At 40.5% G+C, this 24,329-nt stretch overlaps 1 protein-coding gene across 1 annotated transcript in view; it reads right to left on the reverse strand.

Moving 5' to 3' along the window:
* The window catches only part of dcc (DCC netrin 1 receptor), a 211,243-nt gene that overhangs the window by 111,257 nt on the left and 75,657 nt on the right, over positions 1–24,329 (reverse strand). Inside the window, exons 7-10 of the mRNA XM_087171665.1 lie at positions 17,855–18,014; positions 9,993–10,147; positions 7,421–7,569; positions 7,160–7,298 (exon numbers count right to left, since the gene is read on the reverse strand). Coding sequence (XP_087027791.1) covers positions 7,160–7,298; positions 7,421–7,569; positions 9,993–10,147; positions 17,855–18,014 — 603 coding nt within the window. The remainder of the gene's footprint in view (positions 1–7,159; positions 7,299–7,420; positions 7,570–9,992; positions 10,148–17,854; positions 18,015–24,329) is intronic.

Raw genomic sequence — 24,329 nt, forward strand, 5'->3', positions numbered from 1 at the left:
ATCCTTGGATTCTTCTTCACCTCTCTCACTATCCTCCTGGCCAGCACAGGTGTCACTTTTGGCTTCCGACCACATCCTCTGAGATTTTCCACAGTGCGGAACGTCTTGTATTTTTTAATAATACTTTGCACTGTAGCCACTGGAACTTGAAAACATTTATATATGGCCTTATAGCCCTTTCCTGACTTGTGAGCAGCCACAATGTGCAGCCGCGGGTCCTCAGTGAGCTCCTTTGTCTTAGCCATGACTGTCCACAAACCAACAGCACAGAGCTGCTGTTTTTCACCTGTTAAGTTGATTAAAACAGCTGTTCCCAATGAATCAGGGTAATTAAGATGCTTTAGAACAGCTTGGACTATTTGGAACGGTATAGAACTTTGGATTTTCCCATAGACTGTGACAGTTTACAAAGGGTATGAATAATTTTGGACATGCCACTTTTTGTTCAAATGTAAATAAAAGCTGAGAAATATTTTTTTCCACAATGATTCCTCTTGTACATCGTCTTATTATCTTCTGGGAGAAGCCTGTGTCATTTCCGGTCAAAAGAAACCTTGCTGGTTGAATTAAAGTAACTTTAAGTCAAAATTTGCCAGGGGTATGAATAATTTCGGGCTTGACTGTATATGTATATATATATATATATATCTTCTCTTGTTCTCTGAAAACAAGCATGTTTCCATTTGCAGACTTGATCACAGGTATTAAAGAGCCACTTTAGCAGATCCTTGTCTAACATCTTACAATTGAAGATGAACATCAACTCAATGGATAGATCAGACAGGTGTAATGTTGGTAGAAAGTGGAGTTTTTAGAGGCTAACAGTTCCCCCTCCTTCCAATCTTTGTGCTAAGCTAGGCTAAAAACCACCTGGAAGTTCCCAACATTACCTTGTATCTCCCTGAGACTCTGGCCCTGAATAATCTGTTACAGATGAAGTAGTGTTATTAGTTTTTCAGTGTCAGTGTCAGTGAATGAGTGCTGTGCTGTCTCTGTTTGGTGTCAGATCACTCCTTTCAATCAATCATCATGATGACATCAGCACAGACAAGAAGCTGATGGACTGATGCTGGCGTTCAGTCTTTGTGAACTGACTGTGTCACTGCCGCAAAACAAGATTACCACCGGAAAACTGACAGGTGTCATAACACACGCACGCACGCACGCACGCACGCACACACACACACACACACCGTCTTTCACAAACACTGTCACTATCTTATCTGGGCATCACAGAAAATTGCAAAAGGTAGCTGAAAACGAAGAGAAAGAATGTGAAGATGATAATTAGGCAAAGAAGAGGAGCAGAAATCCACACAGGAGGATGGAGAGGAGAAGAAACAGGAAAATAAAGAAGAAAAAGATAACAAGAAAGATGATGAGGAAGAGAAAGCACAGAAGGCAAAAGAGTGAAAAAATAAAAGGACCAACGCAAAGACAATGAAAGACAACAAAATGAAGATGAAAGTTAAGAAAACAAAGACAAAGTTGAAGATAAAGGAGAAAATGGAAGGAAATGAGAACATGAAGATCAAAAGAGAAGACATGAAGTTTAAACATGAAGGCAAAGAAGGAAATGAAGAACAAGCTGAAAAAGACAAATACAGGATAGGTAAAGTAGTAAACAAAGATGATGGAAGACGCAGGGAATGATGAATACCAAGGAAACAAAAAGATGAAAACAAACAACATGAAAAACACGATGATGGTGAAGAAGAAGATGAATAAGCAACAGGAGGAAGAGTATGCATAGAATGATGAGGAAGAGGCAGCTGTGTGGTTATGTCCAGTCAATCAGAGATAAACTAAGTTGTTAACATTGAGAAGTGTTTTTGTTTGAATGAACTCTCTGTCGACACAGACGCCTGATTAACTGTCAGAGGCTCATCTATTGATTCAGCTGCTCATTGTGCGTGTGTGTGTGTGTGTGTTGTATTGTGGGTTCAATTAGCCCACAAGTCATTGTTATCATCCAGATGCAGCCAGAAGATTAACAATACAGCCACTCTGCATCTGTGTGTGTGTGTGTGTGTGTGTGTGTGTGTGTGTGTGATCACTTTACGGTGTGACTGCAGCTGGATGCCTCCATTCTCTCTCACTGCTGATGTATGGAAGTTTATTAACAACAACATTCCATCTGTGCAACAGTCAGCAGCTGAATGTTAAAGTCAGAGCTCAAGTCCCATTTAGAGGAGATATTAAAGGACCAGACTGTGGTGTAGCTCCGCCCCCCATCAAAACATAAACTACAGGACAGGAAGCTTTTATCACACCCTCACTAACTGACAGCTCTTTCACAGAAATACAAACAATAACAGTGGACAATGATTTTGGTTTTTTAAAGTCATGGTTCAGAAAATAGCTGATAAGAGGGGCAATACTGAAGAAGATTACAGCAGTTATCTAGATGAAAACAACAACTAAGAGGATTCAGACACTGACTTCTACCTGTTAAGCTGCTAACCAGCAAGTCAATGATCAGGGTGAGACATGGAGGAGGAGCCAGTATCACTGCTAGCCAGGGGTACAGATTCACCTGATGCAACGCTGTCACTAAAACCTTTATTATTTTCTCAGCCTCTGAAGCAGAATCAGAAATGAAAAGAAAACCATCGGAGACCTTAAACCTTTGTAAATCATTGCCTTTACGAATGCTCATCAACATTAAAAAAATGAAAATAGTTGAACTGAACTGAAAATGCTGACATTCAGTTTTTAAGGAAATCCTCAGGTTTAGGGAGGTTGTTTCCAACAGTGCTGAGGTTTTAGAGGATGCCTCAGGTCTTAATGGGTTAGGTGAGACGTAAAGGGGAACTCCATCATTTTTACACATCAGAGTGTGTTTTCAAGCATTGTACTGCTACACAAAAGTGAAAAGAGTTATAAATCCTTTAGTGACCCCAGAGGGAGCTGTACGAAGTCTGATAAATGTCCTCACGTGATGTCACTTGAGTCAGCATCAGTTGGGTCTGCTGACTCTGAAAATGAAAGAAGACTAGGTCAAAACCTAGTACATGGATGGGCTGTGTATGGTCAATGTGTGAAATTGAGGACAGAGTTGAAAACTTTTGTAGAACTGTCGTAAACAACAGTAGTTTTACAGACAGTACATTGTAGTGTCAGCTGATTTCAGCCTAATATCAGCTGGTTTCAGTGTAGTGTCAGCTGGTTTCAGCCTAATATCAGCTGGTTTCAGTGTAGTGTCAGCTGGTTTCAGTCTAGTGTCAGTCGGCTTCAGTGTAGTGACAGTTGGCCTCAGTGTAGTGTCAGCTGATTTCAGTGTAGTGTCAGCTGATTTCAGTGTAGTGTCAGCTGGTTTCAGTATCAGTTGGTTTCTGTCTAGTGTCAGTTGGTTTCAGTCTGGTGTCAGCTGGTTTCAGTATCAGCTGGTTTCAGTCTATTTTAATAAAGCTGTTCTCATTTGTAACATGAACACTCACAGAGAAAGTTAGAGGAGACACAATATCTTTATTATTTTATCTCTCACACAAAGCACAGTCTCTGTCTGGGTAACAAACTGCTGTCCCACCTCTCTGCCACTCACTGAACAGAGTAGATGCAGACAGGTGTGCCGCTGGCTTGCAGGGCAATACTGGTGACGCTCTTCTATAGGAAGTAGCTAAGGTTTATCCACAAAGTAACTAGGTTTATTGTGAGGTGCTTTTTTTTTAAATCTACAGTGGCAACACTGCAGCCAGCCGAGTGCTGGTAACTCGGTAGCTATAACTTGATAATGCAAAATATATCAGTCAGTCTGAAAGTGTATCCTGCTCTCTGCTTGATGCTACAGACTCCAGGCTTCAATAGCCACTACTGCTATAACACACCCAGATTCTCCAAACGAACTGCTGGTGGTCAAGATACATTGTGGGTAATGTAGTAACCAGGTTTATAGAAGGAAGAAGAATGTGTGGAATAAAAAGAGGACACTTTGTGTAGTTCTGCTGCATCAGCTTTGATTGAGATGGTGGTGGGGAAGTGGTGGTTGTATTTGGTTCTTTGGCTCTGCTTGCTTATCTGTAAAAGTCAACACACGCCACCTAACGACCCAGATTCAGGTGCACTGCAGCGTGTTATAGGTGTATTGAGACCAGATACCTCACTGGTGAGAGCATGCTTATTGAACTGTGAGGCTATTGAAGGAGTATGTTTTGCTGTGTGTTTGCTTGATTGATTGAAGTGTTTTATTGTATCACATTAATTTGTCTTCCTTAGGAGAACTCCTTCTCTTCTTCATATAACATGTTCAGTCTCTTATTTCCTTTTGCTTTTAAATACTACTTTGGAACATCATGTTGAACATTGTTCATTAATTACACATAATTAATTTATTCTATGAATGTTTTTTTATCATTAGTGAATGTTTCCTTCTCTGTTCTGTCCCACGTCACAACTAACATCAGTACTGAACTTTCTCTCTCTCTCTTTGTGTGTGGGATGCCGGTGTGAGGGTTAAGACTTGGTTTTAGGTTAAAGTTTAAGAATTTAATTGTGATGGTTTATCTTAGGGTAAGGGGCTAGTGCATTATGTCAATGCAGTGTCCTCACAAATATAGAAGAACAAGGGTGTGTGTGTGTGTATGGGTGTGGGAGAGAGAGAGAGAGAGAGAGGACTCCATTACTGTGTCAGGCTGAGAGGCTGAAATGAAACAAGTATCTCCTCATCTCGCTGCTTAATTAAAGACCCCTTAGTCCCCTAATGAAACCAATGACAGCAGGAGAAAGAGCGAGAGAGAGAGGGAGAGAGACAGATAGAGACAGAGAGAGTTCATGTCTATGAAAAAAGTGTGTTGCATTTCTTTGGCACTTCTTTCCTTCTCCTTTGTCCAAACTAATGGCCTCTCTTTCCTTCTCACACACACACACACACACACACACACACACACACACACACACACACACACACACACACACAGTGTGAGGCAATAGTCAGCACCTGGTCCAGCAGTTTTCCAGACCCAGTCCCAAATAGGTCTAACTGCAGGCATCAGGGACTCTCTGGACTTTTATTTCATGGTGTTTTGAAATACTAGACAGAAAGCTGTTTACGAATTCGTGCTCATAGAGAGAGATTACAGTTCAGACTGGACAGTACAACAGTAAATAAGCAAGCATATTGAATTTACTTTGAGCTTTGAGCTACAGGATCTGTTCAACCATCATAGTTGCTCTCCCTTAGACTGCAATACACACACACACACACACACACACGCACACACACACACACACAAACACCATCACCACCCCCACCCTTTACCACCACCATCCCATTGTTATCACTGAAGGTAGGCTAAATAACAGAAAAACCTCTGTTTAATGTAATATACACTACATCCTCCACAGTGATCAATTGAATCAACAACTTTCTAAAACTATTTTAATAATAAATTGCCAACTAAGTATATTAGTAATTATCAGGTGTATGGTCATGTTACAAAGTGCCTAACTAGAATTAATTGGTTGATTTCGTTGCTGTTCTAACCTGGAAAATATCTGGTAACCTAAAGATGTTCTTTCATTTTATTGTTTTATCATATATTATTATTATCACCCTACAACATGTTTTACCCCTCTCTTTCCATTTTCAAATGTAACACAGTAACACGTTTACTCAGAAACATTTTAACTGACTTACTTTGTTCTTTTATCTGAGAACATTGTTGCATAGTGATTAACTTCTACTGATGTCTTTTCACTAATAGTATTGACGCTGTTCACCAACCATTATTGTGAGTTTCAGTTTGGCAGGTCCTGACAAAGGGCTGTTTGAAGGTTAATGTTATGCAGTTAGCAACAACACACACACATATACATTGAAAGACACACACACCATATGGATATTAACTGTAGCTTTTTGGAGGCTCTATGGTAGCCAGCTCTACTGCCACACACAACAAAACACAAACACACACACACACACACACACACACACACATATATTGACAGAGACACACAAACACCATCTCAATGAATTGGATTAATTGGACTCTGGTGTAACAAGTGCAATTTATACTGTCAGACATAGAAGCACAGACACTTTCAAAATAAGAGTCTCAAAAAGGTAAGAGGTAAGGTAGGTCATAAAAGTCAGATCTTAGAAGCCATTGTCTATATGGGGATATAGTGGTATAGCTTTATTGCAGATCAGGACAACTCTCTACGACATGAATGAAACTGAAAGTAACGTCCTTTGTAGAGATTGAAACAAGAGGAATGAAGTACACGCACCAAGCAGCAGGCACATTCTAAATTTCTCCAGGAATTTTCTAGTTATTATTATTATTATATTACTATACAACAGTGTTCATCATCAATTTGTTTGAAGGCACCTGCTATATTTGCCGCCATGTTAATTTTTAACATAACTGGGAAAAACAAGCTCCAAAAACATGTAAAAAAAAATGTGGGCCTGAAGACGTCAACCAGCCCATTAAAGACACATCGTTATGCTGAACGAAACCAAGGAGCTGTCAGTTATGGAGAGACAGTCATTGTGATCTGGTTCAAAACGAAGTGACACTGCTTTATTGGTTGGACCTTTCAGAAATGCTCACTGTGCAGTGTGATCTCCAGGAGTGCCCATTTAAAGAACCATGGTGCTTTCACAGACGCTCCAACATTTGAGAACTGAGCCTCTGCTGCAAATAGCAACTTTTTTAAAACAAAAAAATGACTTTTTGTGGTAAAATATTGGAAACTCAATGTTCACAGCTACTTCCAGAACTTTTGACTGTAACAAACATGCTTCTTCAGTGACTGGAAGTTGTTGGAGTAATCACATCAGGGCTGGATTTAACTGTTATGGTGGCGTGGGCCCGCTGCACTCCTGCTAATCCTCCTTTCCTCACTCTGTGTATACTGCTATGGTGGAATATTAAACATATTTGCTGTGTGGTGAATTGATTAATGAATTTAGGAATATGCACAGTGTAAACACCCTCCACCCCAAAACCCCTGTTGTCTGCAGTAACCAGTTCTGTAATCAAGGAGTCTATCATGTGAATAACAGTGACTTTACCACATGAATTAAAATAAAAAGGAGTCTCTCTCAACTTTCAGTCTTAAAGTTTCAATAATACGCAGCTACTAATCAAACCAAACTGATTCAAGATGAAAACATGTTTAAATCCAGCTGATGCGAGGCTGAGGTAAAACTTACCATCAGATTGGGTGGTGACGCTGGCGGTCTCTGTGGCAGTGCCCGGTCCGTAGCGGTTTGCGGCCAAAACCCGAACTGTGTACTCAGTGAACTTATTGAGTCCCTCCATTTTGTAGTTGAGTCCGTTCACCTCCACACTCTGAACACAAAGACACAGCAGCAATTCACAAAGTCAGAGCTAATCATTTTATGACATTTAAACAACCTCCACATAACAGCTCATGTTCTGACAGGTAGAGCTACATCTGTTATGGTGCTGACCTGCTCTTTGCCAGATGGGCTCTCAGTCCACAACAGTCTGTAGCCCAGCACGGGGCCATTCGGTTGGATGGGAGGCTCCCAGCTCACCTGGACAGAGGTGGGAGACAGAGCTTCCACTCGGAGAGACTCCACCCTGCTGGGAACCTGGACTGTAGAGACACAGAGATGACACACCGCTCACACACACTCACAAATACTCATGCTACTGCTACAATTACACCTTCTACTACCATTACTATATTAGCAGAGCCGAACCACTTTGGTCCATTCTGTCGTAAATACAATACAGTGTCATGTGAAACAATGCCTGATGCAGTGGTCACTCCTATCCATGTCCCTGGTGGGCCGAATTAATTCAGCCAAAATGAATATTCTCCCTTAATTTTTTATATCTTTTTCAATCTAATCGTTAGCCCTAAGTCCTTCTTTGACTCCATAGATTCATCCATATCATCCTTCATATGGAAGGCCAAGCACCCTTGAGTTAATAAATTTTGCCTTCAAAGATCTAAAAATGTTGGAGGCATGGTGCTGCCTAATTATCGCTTTTATTACTGGGCAGCCAATATATGCTGCATTGCATTTTGGTCTCACGTTCATAGTTTTCATAGTTTTTCTGTGAAAAACCCTTCTATTCTCCTCACTCCCTCTCCCCCAAAATAAATCAGTTGATAATCCTGTGGTGTGGCATACAATGAGTGTGGGCCCAGTTCAGAAAACACTTTGGTCTATATGATTTCTCTCTTTCAAGTCCCATCGTATGCAATCATCTTTGCTCGATCCTGCGTTTCAAGAATGGCACAATCAAGCAATCAAGTGTTTTATAGATCTTTTCATCAATAACAGTTTTGCAAGTTTAACAATTCTCCAAGAAGTTCAACCTCCAAAAACACCAATTTTTTCAGATATCTGCAGACCAGACACTTTCTCCACTCTCAGATACACATTTCTTAATTTACACCCTGTATGCAAACACTTAATATCCTTTATCTATGAAAAGCTGGCTGGGGTAAGACACGCCCCTCTTGACAAAATTAAAAATGTTTGGGAGCAAGATTTAAATCTTCACTGTCAGACGATATATGCGATTCAATTTGCAAGCTTGTTAATTCAACATCCCTCTGTGCCCTACATTGTTTGTTACAAAAACAAAAGTGGTACATATATCCAAAGCCAGACTTTCTCGTATATATCTAGATGTGAATCCCTGTTGCGACAGATGTAAAAGAGGCGACGCCTCCCTTATTCAGTGTTCTAAGTTTGTTTTCCACACCCTATTGCTAGTTCTCAGTTTTGATTTAGAACCCAACCTCCTAGTTGTTGTTAGGAGTTATGGAAGAAAATGAAGCACACCTGCCTCCAAACAAACGCTGCATGCTGTCTTTTGCCTCTGTTTTTGCCAGGTTTTCAGTATTACTTAGATGGAGAGATGCTGCCCCACCCACCCATGCTCATTGGCTGTAGGACAGTATGTCCTGTTTAAGTCTTGAAAAGATCCGTTACTCAGTCTTTAACTCTAACAAAAAGTTCCTAAAGATATGGGGACCTTTCCTAGAATACAAAAAATTAAGGATGGATTTCCCCTTTATTTTATATATTCATTTTCTGTCATTCAGTTGATTTTTGTCAGTAATACAAACTGTAGTTGTTTATCCATTTATAAATCCCCTATTGAGTTATTTCCTCTCGCTTTCTTTCCTAAATGTAAAACCCAACTTCCAGCTCCTCTTTGTAAAACTCCACAGGAGAAATATGTTTTCGTATGAGGAATTCTGGGTTGTTTAAGGGGCTTGGTCTGGCAAGGGTTGAAGGGGTTAAGGTTACATGTTCTGCTCCCATTAATATGTACATGTGATGTACAGTTGACATGTATACGTTACATTGTACAAATTGCACATTTTGGTAGTGTGATGCCACACTGATGCACCCATTGTATACTATACAAGTTTGCATTCTGTCCATTTGTTGAAAATCTGATAAAAAAAAAAAAATCTTTGACAAAAAATAAATAAGTACAATACAGTGAACTGAATTAGTCTGAATATATTACAATATTTTTTTTATGGATGTTACATTTGAAAAAGTGGAGGTTGAACTTTTTCAAGGCCTAGACATTTTCATCCTCATAAGAGATGTTCTCTTTCGATGGAGTGTCTCCCTGCATTACAGACTGAGCCTGTCACATTAAAGGGGACTCCAGTGATTTAGTGTTGGACTTCCAGAAAGTTCAGGGACACACAAGAGACACATAAAAAATGAATAGTTAAAAATGAGACTGGGATGCTGCTTTTGAGTCAAGCTCCACAGACCCTGGAAACCCAGAAGAAAAAAAGCAATCTCCCTCCACAAAACTGAACTTTGTGTGTGAAGCTGGTGATGAGCTCCTTTTGCTTTCTTCATGTCTGTGTCTAGTGTCCATATGTTATTTTATATTCTGTCTGATGTGCTACACACTACATAACATATTGAGATATAAAAAGAAAAGTACACGACACACAAAACACAGTATGTATATATGAAAAACCATTACAATGTGTGTGTGTGTGTGTGTGTGTGTGTGTGTGTGTCTCACGGTCAGGTTTGGTGGTGATCCTCAGGGGGGCGGAGCTCTCTCCGGGTCCCATGTCATTGTAGGCGATGACTCTGAAGCTGTAGCTCTCCTCTGGTTTCAGGTTGGAAACTGTCAGCTCCAAAGACTCAGGCTCTGACACGTTCACTGACCGCTCCCTGAAACATGTCACAGTTTTTCTATTCATTATTTATTGTCTACAACTAACACCATGTTCCTTTGTATATTTATTTGAATGCATTTTGGTTTATATTATCAAATTTGCATCATGCCTAACCCATTTAAACTGGGAGGTGATACTTTACAGAGAAGCTACTTTTATTTTGTACCAGTGCAGATAATCAGAGCTGTAATCAGATGTTATCTGTGTAATCCCTCTGTGACCTTAGCTAATCCTCAGATTATAGCACCTCTGCCACTGTTCAGTCCTCCACTAATCACCAAATAACTCTCATGTCCGTCTGTTCAGTGCAGGTTACAGCGCTAACTATTTCAAACACTTGTGCCAGATACAGTCAGTAAGCATAGCTTTTGGCTTTGGTCTGGTACCAAACATGTCAACATCAGACACCTGGGAACGTTGTTACTTTGTAAGAGCTGGCTGAAGTTTGTTGTTTTAATGGATATTCTACACAGTTGAAAAAATAACACTGGTTTCTCAAAGCATTTACACATAACACAAAAAACAACAATTTTGCTCTAAACCCAGAGGCAGGTCTTTATGTATGTTTCACTGAAGACCCCTTAGAATGTGACAGTCCATAAATGTGTTGCCAGGTTTGAGCTCTTGTACAAAATCCAGTCAATTGTGAGTTTTAACTGAAAGTATACAGTACATTTCTCACTATTTGGTATATTTTTACACCATGCACAAATACATAAAAATACCTTAATAAATTGCAAGTGTAGTAATCCCAATCCAGATGAAAAACAATTGTTCAATAAACACAACACAACATGTATCTTATATGATATCAGACACTTAATCAGAATTATTAGGATTCGTTATCTGCAGACCACAAGTCTACAGTAAATTCCAGGTCCATCAGGCTGTTGAGTGTCTGTGTATAAGAGACAGACAGTGACATAGCAACAATGAAACAATATCAGCAGCAGCAGCAGCAGCGAGACACAAAGGTTAAAGAAATATAATAAGAGGTGAGGGGACTTCTCAGGGTTTATGAATCTTTATTTTCCTCCAAGCTGCTGAGTAAAAGGCAGACAGGCAGAGCTGGATGTGAAGTTAACCAGCAGGTCTCTGTCTGTCACACAGTGTGAACTCTGGTGGCTCTTCAAAGGCCTGAGTCTGAGGTCAGTCTGCTGAAAAACAAGTGACCCACAGAGAGAGAGACACTTCTCTGTCTGCCTCTAATGTCACTCACTCCCGCTCATCTTTCTGCTGCTTCTACAGTCGTTCTCTTCTGTTTTGAAGTAGCGGCTCTTTCTCTTTTTATATCTATTTTATTACAGTTGTCAACTGTAGCATCAGCATGGTCATCTTCAATAGAGTGACAAAATCAACAAAAAATGATCCATGTACAACAAATGTGTTTTTCTCATTTATAAATTCTATGATTATGTTTTAAACTAATCATTGTAACTAAATAATACTCACAGTGTTGGATATGAAGTTTCCTTTTCTCTGTATATCTTGTTAGAAATCATATGAAAGAACATCCTTCCTAACTTCAGATTTCTTTATAAATATCAAGTTTAGATGAGCGGCTCAGGGGGTGGAGAGGGTCGTCCACTAATTGCAACGTCGTGGTTCAATTACTAGCTCCTCCAGTCCGCATTTCGAGGGGTCCTTGGGCAAGATACTGAACTCCAAATTGTCTCTGATGTATGTATGTGTGTGGCTGTGTGTATATGGTATTAAAGCACTGTATGGATGTGTGTGTGAATGGGTGAATGTGGCTTCCATTGTAGAGTGCTTTGGACTGGAAAAGTTCTATATAAGTGCAGTCCATTTATATATTTCCTTCAGTATCAAAGGAATGGTGATTGTGTTCCATTTCCATGGTTGCAATGTGAGCAAGAACAGCTAATAAAGCGTGTATTTTTGTGGTGCAGACTCATGCTAATGTGTAGGCTACAGCTAACTTACCAACTCAATGACACTATGGAGCCAAAGATTATATTCACCAAAAATATAAAAACAAAAAAACCAATAGAGACAAAAATAATTTTTGGTTTCATACTAATAGAGCATCATGAAAATGTGAAATATTACATGAAATATGTGTAAATTGAATGTTTTCTGTCATTGACTGAATGACACATTACAACACTGAGGTCGCTTAGTCATTCACATGCTACACTGTTAATAACCACATTTAGACCACCTGTAGTAGACCCCCCCCCCCCCGTCCTTAAGTGGTGCTGGTGATCCCAGTCTCCAGTGTGGCAGAGGACATGTTCGGCCATGAGACGTCCTCTGTCCGAGGCAAAGACACAAAACCTAGTGAGAAGCCAGTCCAAGTCCGTGCAGACCAGGAGGAAGGTCATAGTTCAGACTGGACTACAGCAGGTGAATTTAGTTTCAATTCTATTTTTTGTTCATATTTTTATTGTACTAATCTAATTCTGTAAAACTGCATTATTCATATTTGTCTGTTTAGGCTCAATGTTGTATTTATGTGCCGCCTGCTGTCACTGTGTTTCACATGGTGATTGCACGCTCAGTGTGTCTGTTCTTTTGTCTCCATGTCCTTATAAATGCATAATCAATAAATTTGGTCTGTATATTAAAATATTGTGGTCAAGTTGTTGTTGTTGTTGTTGATTAAATGCTATTAAATAGACAGTTTCTAATCATCATTAACAAATGAAAATGAAAATAACAGGTAACAATATATTATGACTTTTTCCATCCCTGTCTGGCAAGCTGACAGAGAAAGTCTGATGCAGCCTGTGTCAAGTGAATGTTTCTGGCCTGTGGGTCCGTCACTTCGCACTGTGATCTGTGCTGAGGTGAGAACGGACATTCAAGCTATGACTTTTCATTTGTTACATAACTACTTCAATATGTGAACAACTGAGTAAATGCCTTCCTGAGCCGACTGCGCCATTTAAAATGTTAATGCGTCCAACACGTTGGTTTATAGATAGATAGATAGATAGATATATTGATACTTTATTTATCCCCTAGGGGAAATGCATGTGTCCATTAGCTCATTGTTGATAATAATAATAATAATAATAATAATAATAATAATAACAGTTGATACTCAATAAACAATAATAATTAGATAAGTCCACTTCCTTTGGCTGAGGTGTTGTATAGCCTGTGGCAGTGGGAACAAAGGATCTCCTGAACTTCTCTGTTCTGCAGTGCAGTTAGATGAGACGTTTGCTGCACCTGTAGATGGCCAAGATGACCTCCATCTTACATTGCATGCATCTCTCCACAACAGTCCTGAATGAGTCCAGACTCCTGCCAAGCACAGACCCAGCCTTTTTTACCAGCTTGTCCAGTCTCCTTGTGTTCATGTCGGACATGCTGCTGCTCCAGCAGACTGCAGCATAAAAGAGTAAGCTGGTCACCACTTTTACTGTCCAGGTGCACACCTAGGTATTAATAAGTATGCACCACCTCAATGTCCTTCCCTCGAATGTTGACTGGCTGACTTAATACCTGCAGAACTAAGGTCAGAAACACATTGGATGTGTGGTGTGTGCGTTGCAGCAGTAGAACGTCTTGGTTTTCATTTCAATGCACATGTTAACAGGTTAGAGTGACACACTGCCTGTGTCTCACACCTTGTGGCTGCACAAGTGCATTTAGGGCGTGTCCATGTCTTTTTTAACAATGTAAAAACAGTTGCTGCTCCAGGTATGTGGTTCAAAAGGGGTTGTACTTAGTCTCTTCATTATTCAGCCCAGTCCTGACCAGTGAGAACATTCCTGACACAGGTCCTAGCTCTGTGACTCTGAGGGACAAAGAGGGTCTGAGTGAATCAACACACTGCTCACAGCTGGCACAAGTCACGTTAGAAATACACTGTTGCCCATAAAGTTGGAATAATTTTGTTTTCAGACACAATCCTCTGTTTATTCCTATTTAAATGCATCAGTAATCACTTTTGACCAGGTGCAATGATTACATTATGTGTCCCAATTACCCAGGTGAAATGAAATGAATCACATTGTCGCAATCATTTCATGGAAAGAGGTAAAAAAAGAAAGCTTCTCTACAGAGCATCGTGCAAGAGACATCCATGACATAACAACGTTACACACAACACGCAACACGTCACAAAAAAGCTACAACCTTCCGAGGCTGTATTGTAATGTTCACCTGACTTATCCAACATCTAAGCTCATTTTCAGCTCACTCTGCTTGTGTGTAACAGGCAGAGAGAAAAGGTTGTGAACCTGCCGATGTAGGAGCATGTTACTCTCTTGACAATGCTCCTTAAAATAACAGTGAAATACTGCACCAGACTTCAGACCAGGTTTTTGCTGGTCAATCACTTTCTGTTGCCTCTAGATAATAATGTGCCAACAAAGCTCCTGACCACACCTCATTTTAAGACCAACATACCCATAGGTGCAAAGATGGGCGCAAGTGTATTTGCTTTTTAAACAACATGGGAGCTAAATGGGAAAATGACAACTGTGTCAGTCTGAAACTAGTAAAGACACTTATGTTGCGCTTTGTTAATTGCAGGTCTGTCACCATTTGGACATGACTTGTGGGATATGGAATCATCCAATACAGACACAATTCCTGAGGATACTGGGCTGTGGATGGAGAAGACTTTGTAGTCTTGGGGATCTCACCTTTAGTCATTCTTGTTGTGACAGTTTGAGTCTGTTTCATCACAGGTGAAGTGAATAAAAGAGAGAAGGAGTCATCCTTGTAAGTGTTTGGTTCAGTTCAGTAGTCTTTTTATATAAAGACACTCAAAATTTCAAATTGCATGAAACTTTTTTCATACAAAACAGGCCTAGTATAGGTATACTATTACTGACTAGCAAAATAATGGCATTTGTGATTCCCATATTCTGAAAATAATAATATCTGGTAGCTGTGACATGTAGTGACTCTGTCAAAAGCCTTAAAGAGAGTGAAAACAGCTTTTTGTCCATCTAATTATTTTTGCTTTCCTTCTTTTCCCATTTTTCTGTCTTGATCTCTCTTCCACTTTCTCTATTTTACTGTGAATATATTTCCTGGAAGTCATTACAACTGACAAAAAAATTTTCATCCCCTCGCTCCTGTCGTGCCATCTTCCTTTCTCCTGTAATCTTTCATTGTTTTCTCTCTCAGTGTCTCTTCCTCTCCCTCCCTCCCTCCCCTCTCATTTTCTGCAAGTTATTAGTACTGACAAAACCCATTTCTGTATTTTTCTCTAAGTCATTAGAAGTGACAAAACCTCTGCCTCTGTTCCCTCTGTAAGCCATTAAGACTGACAGAATCTCTCTGTCATAGTGTTTCATGATGAAACCTCAGTGGCTCTCTTGTCCAGTGTACCGTTCAGAGTCCTAAAGCACTGCAGGCCAGTTTGTCCCTGAGGTACCAAAGCTTAAAAGCCTGGATGTGAAAGCCTTCAGCTGTAGCCCTGACTGTCAGAGGTTACCATTTAACATCAGCAGGGGACTCGCCAATATGTCACCCAGACATTTTCTACTAGACGTTCAGAGCTGCTGTGTGCAGCAGAGCTGTGAATACAGCAAAGCAGTGTTGTCTTTAGCATACTATATACAGCTCTACACCATCAGGCCTCTGTCCCTTTAAAAGTAACAACATGAAGCTTCCTTTCACACAGTATCACAGTCCTACAGCAGGTAGGTTCAGGTTCAGCTCCCTTTGTAGCTACACTAGCAGCACGGCTCTATGGATGTTCCCTTTCATAAATACACATGTGGACAGATGGCTGTTTCTGTTTTTTACCCACAGAACTCAAAACTGATCATGACTGGCGTAGCAGACATACGTGGCCGGGCATCAGTCACAAGCCCTTAAGGAAGTTCATTGTAAGGACATGCAGAATTACGGACCCACAATTGACACTTTGCGACTCTTTCCACCATCAAACTATCAGATCGATAGGAAACAGAGACAAAGGACCCCTCTTCCACAAACAGACCAAGCTGTTAGCATGTCCGAACGACACAGAACCAGACCAAAGGTCAAAGGGTCAGCTCCAGAGCATTAACCAATGGACACCAGACAACTGGAGAATATAGGCAAAATCTCCAGTTTGTAACAATAAGACTTTGTCTATTGATATTTGATTGTTTCTTGTATAGGACAAGTAACAACAAATCGGACTGATTATCACTAAGGTGTGAATCCTGGCCTTTCTGTGCCATGCATGAGCACACACACACACACACACACACACACACACACCAACCTCCCTTCCTCTGTCCCTCTCTAGATAAGAGTCATGAACTACAACCCACATTCCAATCCTGAGAAGTGAGCAGCAGAACTTTCTTCACAGACACAGATCTAAGGATGAATGTAAAATTAAATATCTAACTGTTCTGTAACTCATGAGATGTTCCTGTTCAATAGTTTAATCCCAAACTTCTATCCCATAGAATGTTTGAAATGTAACATGTAGATTTTAAGACAATGTCCTTCATGTGACCATACTGTCAGCATCCTTCACACAAGGTAACACACTACATGACATCCAGAATGTCCATATTATTATTATTACAGTTGAAGAACTGCTGTGTAATCCACATTTATAAACTATTAGCTTTAGGAAATGTTTATATTGTTGTTTGATCAGTTAACCACTTGCATCATGATTAATTCCAAGTTTGAAGGATGTAATATGAAATCAACATTCCTATTACTCCTCTCTGCCATTATTAGTGCAAGTAGTTTTCGATGTTATTTCACTTAATGTTTTGTGGTCATGGTGGAAGACGGATGTGCGAATTTATAAGTAAACTCTAGATTTAAATTATTCCAAAGTTCAGTGGAAAATTACTTTCTTCTCCAAGTGGAAACACGGGAGATTGGGGACGCCCCTGAAACATGCACCTGCCCCCAGGGGATAAAACAGTCGTGATCAATTCACAAAGCCCGAAAAATCAGTTCAAAACAAGTCAGAAGAGCTCAGAAGAAGAAAATGAGAAACCCAGATGACAAGAAGATGCGAGAAGCGAGAAACGATGCAGAAACTAGAAGCTGAGATCTTTGCTCAAAGCTCAGAGTCCCGGCTCTGTAGCCATGGAAACTCTTAGCTCTAAGCTGCTCGCCACAAACTCATGTCTCTTAGATTTTTGGAGTTTTCGTGTCTTTTATTTTTCTTTGCCACAAGCTCCAAGTACCGTCATTTTTGTCTACATCCATGATCTTTTATTTTTATAAGCCAAGTCAAGACCAACTGAACCAAAGCAACAGAAGTGCCTCAGAGTCATTTTGTAACTTTTAATCATCATCAAGTTTTCATTTTTGAAGATTTTGACAACTTTAGAGTCATCTGGTCAACGCCAGTCTCCTCTAAAGTTATCCAACCAAAGTGAAGAGCATTAGAGTTTATTTCGCATCAACCCGCAAGAGACACCAGCAGATAACATCTGCACGACCGCCTGCAGAGAACACATTGGCTTATGTGCTTTCAAAGGTCATTCAGAAGTCAGCAGCATGAGTCTCTGAACCAGTCTAGAAATTAAACCATTTCTCATCTGTTCCTTTATGTGCATTTAAACATGGGCCGATGCATTTATAATCCAACTATCTGAAATCAGCATCATGGTTTTTATATAACTGCTGAAACAACAATAACTCTACTTTGTGACTCTCATCACCTATGTCCATGGGTACAGTGATCATCTACTAAAGAGTCAGAAACCACATCAGACCAAAGGGACAAAGAGGTAAAATCCTGTCTTACCTCTCGACTCCATCCTGGGAGTAATAAACGCCGTACGTCTGCACAACGCCTCCACTCTCCTCTGGGGGGTGCCAGCTGAGTCGGACAAATCGACTGGACACTAGGACAGGGACCAGGTCGCGGGGGGCAGAGGGGAGGACAACGCCTGGGCTTGGGGACACTGGTGGGGGATCAGAGGAGGAGGAGTAAGTCAAAGGGATGCCAGAAGGAGCAGGAGGAGCAGGAGGAGGGCGAGGAGGAGGAGGTGTGTGGGCAGGTCTATACTGAGTGGCTGTGGCCTCTGTTAACAGTTCATTCAGGGGAGAGGGAGGGAGGGAGGGAGGGAGGGAGGAGAAGGAAGGACGAGGACAAAGGACGACAGGGGGAATTGCGGGGGTGAGCAAAGGAGGTGGAGCAAAGAAAAAATGAAAGGAGCAAATGGCAAATGAGATGAGCAGATAAGGAACGAAAAGATGTGGAAAAGACAAGAAGGAAGAAAAGGAGGAAGAAGAGTGGTAAAGAAGATCACAGACAAGAAGAAAAAGCAGCAGAGCACCTGAAAAGTTTAATTATCAAGCAGGACACATTAATCATCTGAACGTAAAGAGAGCTGCCTGCTACAGCTCAGAATCCCATTAATGACTGACAGCTCAGCTGCAGCGCGTTCACATTTCAAACAGATGTTCGTCAATATTAGATGTCGTTCCTTTCAGGAGCTACATGGGGTTGTGGAATAACTAGCTTTACAGTTCTATAGACTCATATAATGCTTGGTCAGTTCTCCATCCTGAGGTAGAATGTGAGCAGTTCCTAGTAAAAAGACACTGAGAGACACATGAGCTTCAAATCATCAATCTCTGAACCAATATTCACCAGAGATCTGTATCTGGATACTTATAGTGACATCTGATCATTAACCTTTCTATTTTCACCTTGTGTGAATAAATGTTCATTATTTTTAGTTAGCATTGTAATCACATATTAATATGGAAATGTTGTAGGTGGAGCGGCAACATGCAGCAGCATCGCTTCAAGAGACGTCTAAGGGACTGATGTAATGTGTGAGGCAAGGGTCACATGACAGAGACACAGGTGAAGTCTTCATAAAATATGTGGTTCTAGCAGCTTAGCTTAGCTTACTACTTGCACAGGTAGTTGTGTAAATTACAGTGGACTAATAACTGCTAAGAAACCAGGCATCTGGGAACACACTTGTGCTAATCAGTCCCAGTAAACCTCTGAGCTTCTTTATGTTCTCCCTGGCCACCCAGCCCGGCCCTCCACCCATTTTGTTCTTAAGTTACCAAGCCAGTTAGAAAGCCTGCTAACTGTCTGTTAGCATAACACATCCATGCTTAACAAGCAAGCTGAGAGTTAGCGATGTAGTGAGCCTGGTCCCTGATGGGAAAATAAGTTGATGCAGTTTTGTATGAAATACATTTTGTACAATCAACTGCTGTTTTATAACTGTATGTGCACCACTCCTGCTTCATGGGGAGCCAAGTTAAATAAAAGTTGATGGTATAACACAGCTAACAAGCTGTGTTATATCATCATCACTTCCAATCATTTTGGACTCTCATGTGCAGCATGGTGCAAAACAAATTTGCAAAACAGTGAGCTCCACTTTGCAGCGGCAGCTTAAGATAACAGGACCAGGTGGAATTATGTGACCTTTCAACTTGTTTTGATTTTCTTGTGTCCAAACTGTATGAATGTGTTTTTCCTGATACAGATGAGATATCCAGATACAGATCCATCTAGTACCAGCTCACTGTCCATCACTGGCACATTTTTAAACCATAATAATGAATCCTTTTGTGAATGTCTCAACTACACATGTAAACACTATAACAAATGTACACCATCACAGAATTGATGTGCAGTAAAAATGTTTTCCTGATATGCAGATTTTTTTCTGGTATTTAAAACATTGATGTAAATAAAAGAATGAAAATGAAAATAAAATGAAAAAATGACAAGCCCTTTGTGTGCAAGTTGGGGACTAGTTCCATTTCTTTTGTGCTTACTCAGATAATTTCATAGTTCTGTTTTTAATCACTTTCTATGTTCAGGAACAGGAGAAAGATTTCAGTATCCATTTCCAGTTTTAATTTATTTCAGCAAGAATACACAATTTTAGAAACATTACAACAAAGACAATTTTGACGAAAAAAATCTTAACCACAAGCCAACTCCAGTGAGGTGGTATCACCACAAAATAGCTCCTGTTTCTACCAGTTTATTCTCCTGCCACTGAAGCTTTATGACTCCACTGAACTCCAGAGTTTCACATACAGGCAGGCAGAGCCCAATAACCCAGTAGTACAACCCAAATCATATCAAATGTGCAGAATAAAGGACAAATTTCTCAAAATCACTATTTTTAATCTTCAAAATAGTTACCATTAACTGATAATGACTCACTCCAGTGACGATGTAGAATCCCTCATTTACCTACCTGTTAATTTGCAGATGTTAATCATCTGGACTGTAGTTGAAGGACAGGGGAGAGGCGAGAACTTATGTCTTGAGGAGTCCGAGCATTTATTTACTGACAGACAGCCTGAAGTTCACATACATCCACTGCTACGTTCAAAGCTACACTGCTAACTAACTGCTAACTCTCTGCTCCAGTCACCAGCCTCTGTCTCTCTGTCCGTCCGTCTGCCGCCCACAACCTATGTACTGATCTATTCCTGAAAGGAGCTGCTCCACTCCTGTAACAACCTCACAAACACAAACAAGGTCTCACAGTGATGATAAACCAGTGTATTTTGCTTGTTAACTTGCTGCTGCTGCCTCTTAACGCCAAGGAAGAAATAAATACTGTGGAAATCATTTTTCTAGTACAACGCAAGTTTAGTTTCCAAACATCTGTGCATGTGTATAACACTGCAATATCAAGTGATCTCAAGACAGTTGAAGCTGAGTCAAGGACAGCTTGCCAAGTAAACTCTGGCTTATCGGTATCATTCTAGTTGATGTCTATTTCTACCTTTAACTGGTCAAACAATGTCTGCCCTACTCAGCCGGATGTCTCACCAGCATGTCCAAACTTGCAAGAACTAAAGGACGAAGTTTGTTAAGTTAATTATCTGACACGGGGACGACAGCCTTCTTCCTGTTTATGTGGTTATATCTCTCCATTATCTGCACTGTGATACAAGTTTTTAGTAAAGTAGAATTTAACCATACCCCACACTGCCTCACTGTTTCAATTATATTTACAAATGTTTTATTGAAGTGAGGTGAGATGTTTAGATTTAAGGACTGAAGCAGCACTATTGTACAACGGCACACATTATATATTTATGTATATATACATGTAATACACACATTAAACTCAACTTCACCCTCAGCCAAACTCATATGGCAGCAACAAACTTTCAATTTCAATTCTAAGACCAAAATTTGAAACAACTTATCTAAATAAAATTGCATACATAAAATCATTCTCTAGTCTGAGGTGGCTTGCAGCAGCACCACACCAGTCTGTGCTTTCCAAAACAATTTCAAATCATAGTTGAAAAATAAATCTGTTTTAATTTAGTTAATGTTTGTCTATGTTGGGGCACAGACATGACTTTGTTAGGTTTAAAACTACTTTTTCATTCAGGTTTGAACACTGACTGTCAGTGGGGAGTAGGGAACTCCAGGGTTTTCCAGACTGGACCTCGACCTCCTCTCTAGGTGGACTATGAGGCTGTACAACATGCTGACCTCTTCCATCCTGACCTTTACTCCCATCATGATTAACTACTGATGCTGTTGCTTTTCTTAGGAAAACTGTAAGGTTTTCACCTAAAGGAATTATAGGCTACCTGTGTTGCTACAGAGAAATCAGTGCCACTGATGTATATTACCAAAGGACTACTGAGCTAAGACTTTCTCACCCCATTGATATCCAGAGAGAGAGGATACTTTGACCATACACTCAAAATCCAAAGAAAGTTTTAATTATGAGTCTGGCTTATATACTTAAACACCTCTGCTGGTTGATGCATGTGAAATGCTAAAGGGTTCAATGTGGACTGACTGAAAACATTTCACAAGACGACAAGAGCCCGAGTGGACACAAGAAAGACCTGGAGTGTGTGATATGTGTGATCAGCTGTGTTACTGTAGCTGTTGCTTTTAAGTCGCCTTCAATCATGCTGATTCAGAGAACAATCCTCAAGGAAGAACACAGCGCAATAATCAATGCACCATGCACACACAAACACACACACACACACACACACACACACACACACATCTGTGAGAGAGACAGACGAAGCTGAGAGAAATCTAATTTATCCCTCAGGTCAGAGGTGGTGACTGTCCACAGAGTCTTTAAATGTTTTTGTCTGTCAAGTCTCTAAAGCTTGACTGAACACCCACACACACATTTCACACACTCGATCACTATGATGTAATGGGGGAGTTTAAAAAGGGGAGAAAACATGAGGAGATGGAGGAAGTAAAAGAGCAGAAAGATGTGGAAACTGATGAGGAAAAACCAGAATGACAAGGATATGATGAAGAAAAAAGGGAGGAAGAAAGATGAAACAGAGGAGGAAAAGGTGAAGAAAATAAAGAGATGGAGAACCAGGAAGAAAAGATAGGGAACAGAAGGAGAATAGGGAAGAGAAAGAGAAGAAAGACAAAGAAAAGAATGAAGAACTACAATTATTGCCTCATGGATGTGTCCCTTCACCAACCAATGAAGTTACAGGAAACATGGTCACAGTCTCTCTTTCCTGAGTTACAGCATTGAATAATGCTCAGAAGTGTTTTGTCAGAACATTATGATGTCACAGGGAAGTTGACCTTTGACCTTTTGGATATAAAATGGCACCACATTGGAGTTAAATTGTGTCCTAATTAATGTATGAATTCTTGCCAAAAACGTGTTTTGTGAGGTCACAGTGACCTTGACCTTTGACCTTCTTCACCTCTGCAGCTGACGTAGCTGCTGGAGAGATGTTCAATGGGTGGGTAGACAGTGCTTTCTTTTCCTGTGATGTGAAAATTTTGAGATCAATAATACTTCTCTGCTGGTTTCCTGACTCTCCTTAATCTATTCCATACTATTCTAAATCTCTCTGATTCTTCAATTGATTGGTTAATTGTCACTATCTTCTAACTTCAGTGGGTGTTAGATTCAGTCCATCTTAAACATGATTTTAAACTGAATTCTCTCTTTTTTAGTGGTTGCTTGTTTGCTTAGCTTAGCCTAGCTTAGCCTGTCCCACTAGCCTTTCAGTTAACGCTACCTTGCTATTGTTACTATGGCTTGTGTTGGCTGTTTCGCAGACAAGGTGTCTACTGAAGAGATGTGTCCAGATAGTTGTAGCTTCGGGCTTGACAGCAAGCAAGGCCCTAGCGCAGCGGCAGAGTTTGTTTGAGGCTAATCTTAGGGTGCTGGCATCATACAGGAAGAAACAGGGTACCCCGGCCCACTCCACCACTAGGTCCAGCTACAACCACACAGTTATTCATGTCGGTCCCAATGACATACGGATGAAGCAGTCAGAGGTCACAAAAGCTAGCCTTGCTAGGACGTATGGGTATGCAGGGTAGGGATGATGAGGTTTACAGTAGGCTTCTGTCTCTGAACCGATGGCTGGCCCGTCACTTTAGAGAGCAGGGATATAGTTTTGTAGATAACTGGCCTTCTGTCTGGGGCTGCCCTGACCTGCTGAGAGCAGACGACCTTCATCCTGCGTGTTATCCCCTGTCTACCAGTTACATCCTTGTCTTCCTCGTGCTTTGGCTTTGTGTTTAGTCCCCTATGTTCATCGTGTTCTGCTTCCTGTTCAGTTGGTTCAACAGTTTTGTAAGTTCTTTTGTTTAATAAACATTTTTGTACTCACCCCCATGTGGCTGCATTTGGGTCAAGCCCTACATTAGACTGTGACAATTAAGGCTTAACGAGCCAGTTGCTAATAACTCCAGCCTTAAGAGGACCCTCAAATTTGGCTTCCTGAGCATTAGACCACTGTCCAGTAAACCATTATTAATAAATGACTTGATTTTTGAGCATAAACTGCTTGCTCTTGGTGGGAATTGTTGGGTCTCTGTAAATAATATTATAAAGAGAAGGTCTAGACCAGCTCTATTTGGAAAGTGCCTTGAGATAACTTATGTTGAGAATTGGCGCTATACAAATAAAAATTGACTTGACTTGACTTGACTTGACTTGACTTGACCTTTGACCACCAAAATCTGATCAGTTTACCCTTGAGGCCAAGTGAACGTTTGTAATAAATTATAGAACGCGGTTTGGTCCTAAATGTCTATTTTGACGTCCGTGTTAATACGTCAAGTTTTAACTAATTCTTGACCCCCCCACATAAATGGACTGTCCCAAATACTGATTCACAGTTTCGTATAAGACACATGATAGGTACGTAGTCCAAATGTACACACCAGCAAGAGCCCACATGACCACGACGTAGGCATACACGCAGCTCAATGTAGCCGCTCCATCAAAATGAGGTAGGTATGCTGA

Source organism: Seriola lalandi, unplaced genomic scaffold (genome assembly GCF_002814215.2).
Source record: "Seriola lalandi dorsalis isolate HSWRI2012SDOR001 ecotype SW California unplaced genomic scaffold, Sedor1 jcf7180002054939, whole genome shotgun sequence".
NCBI lineage: Eukaryota > Metazoa > Chordata > Actinopteri > Carangiformes > Carangidae > Seriola > Seriola lalandi.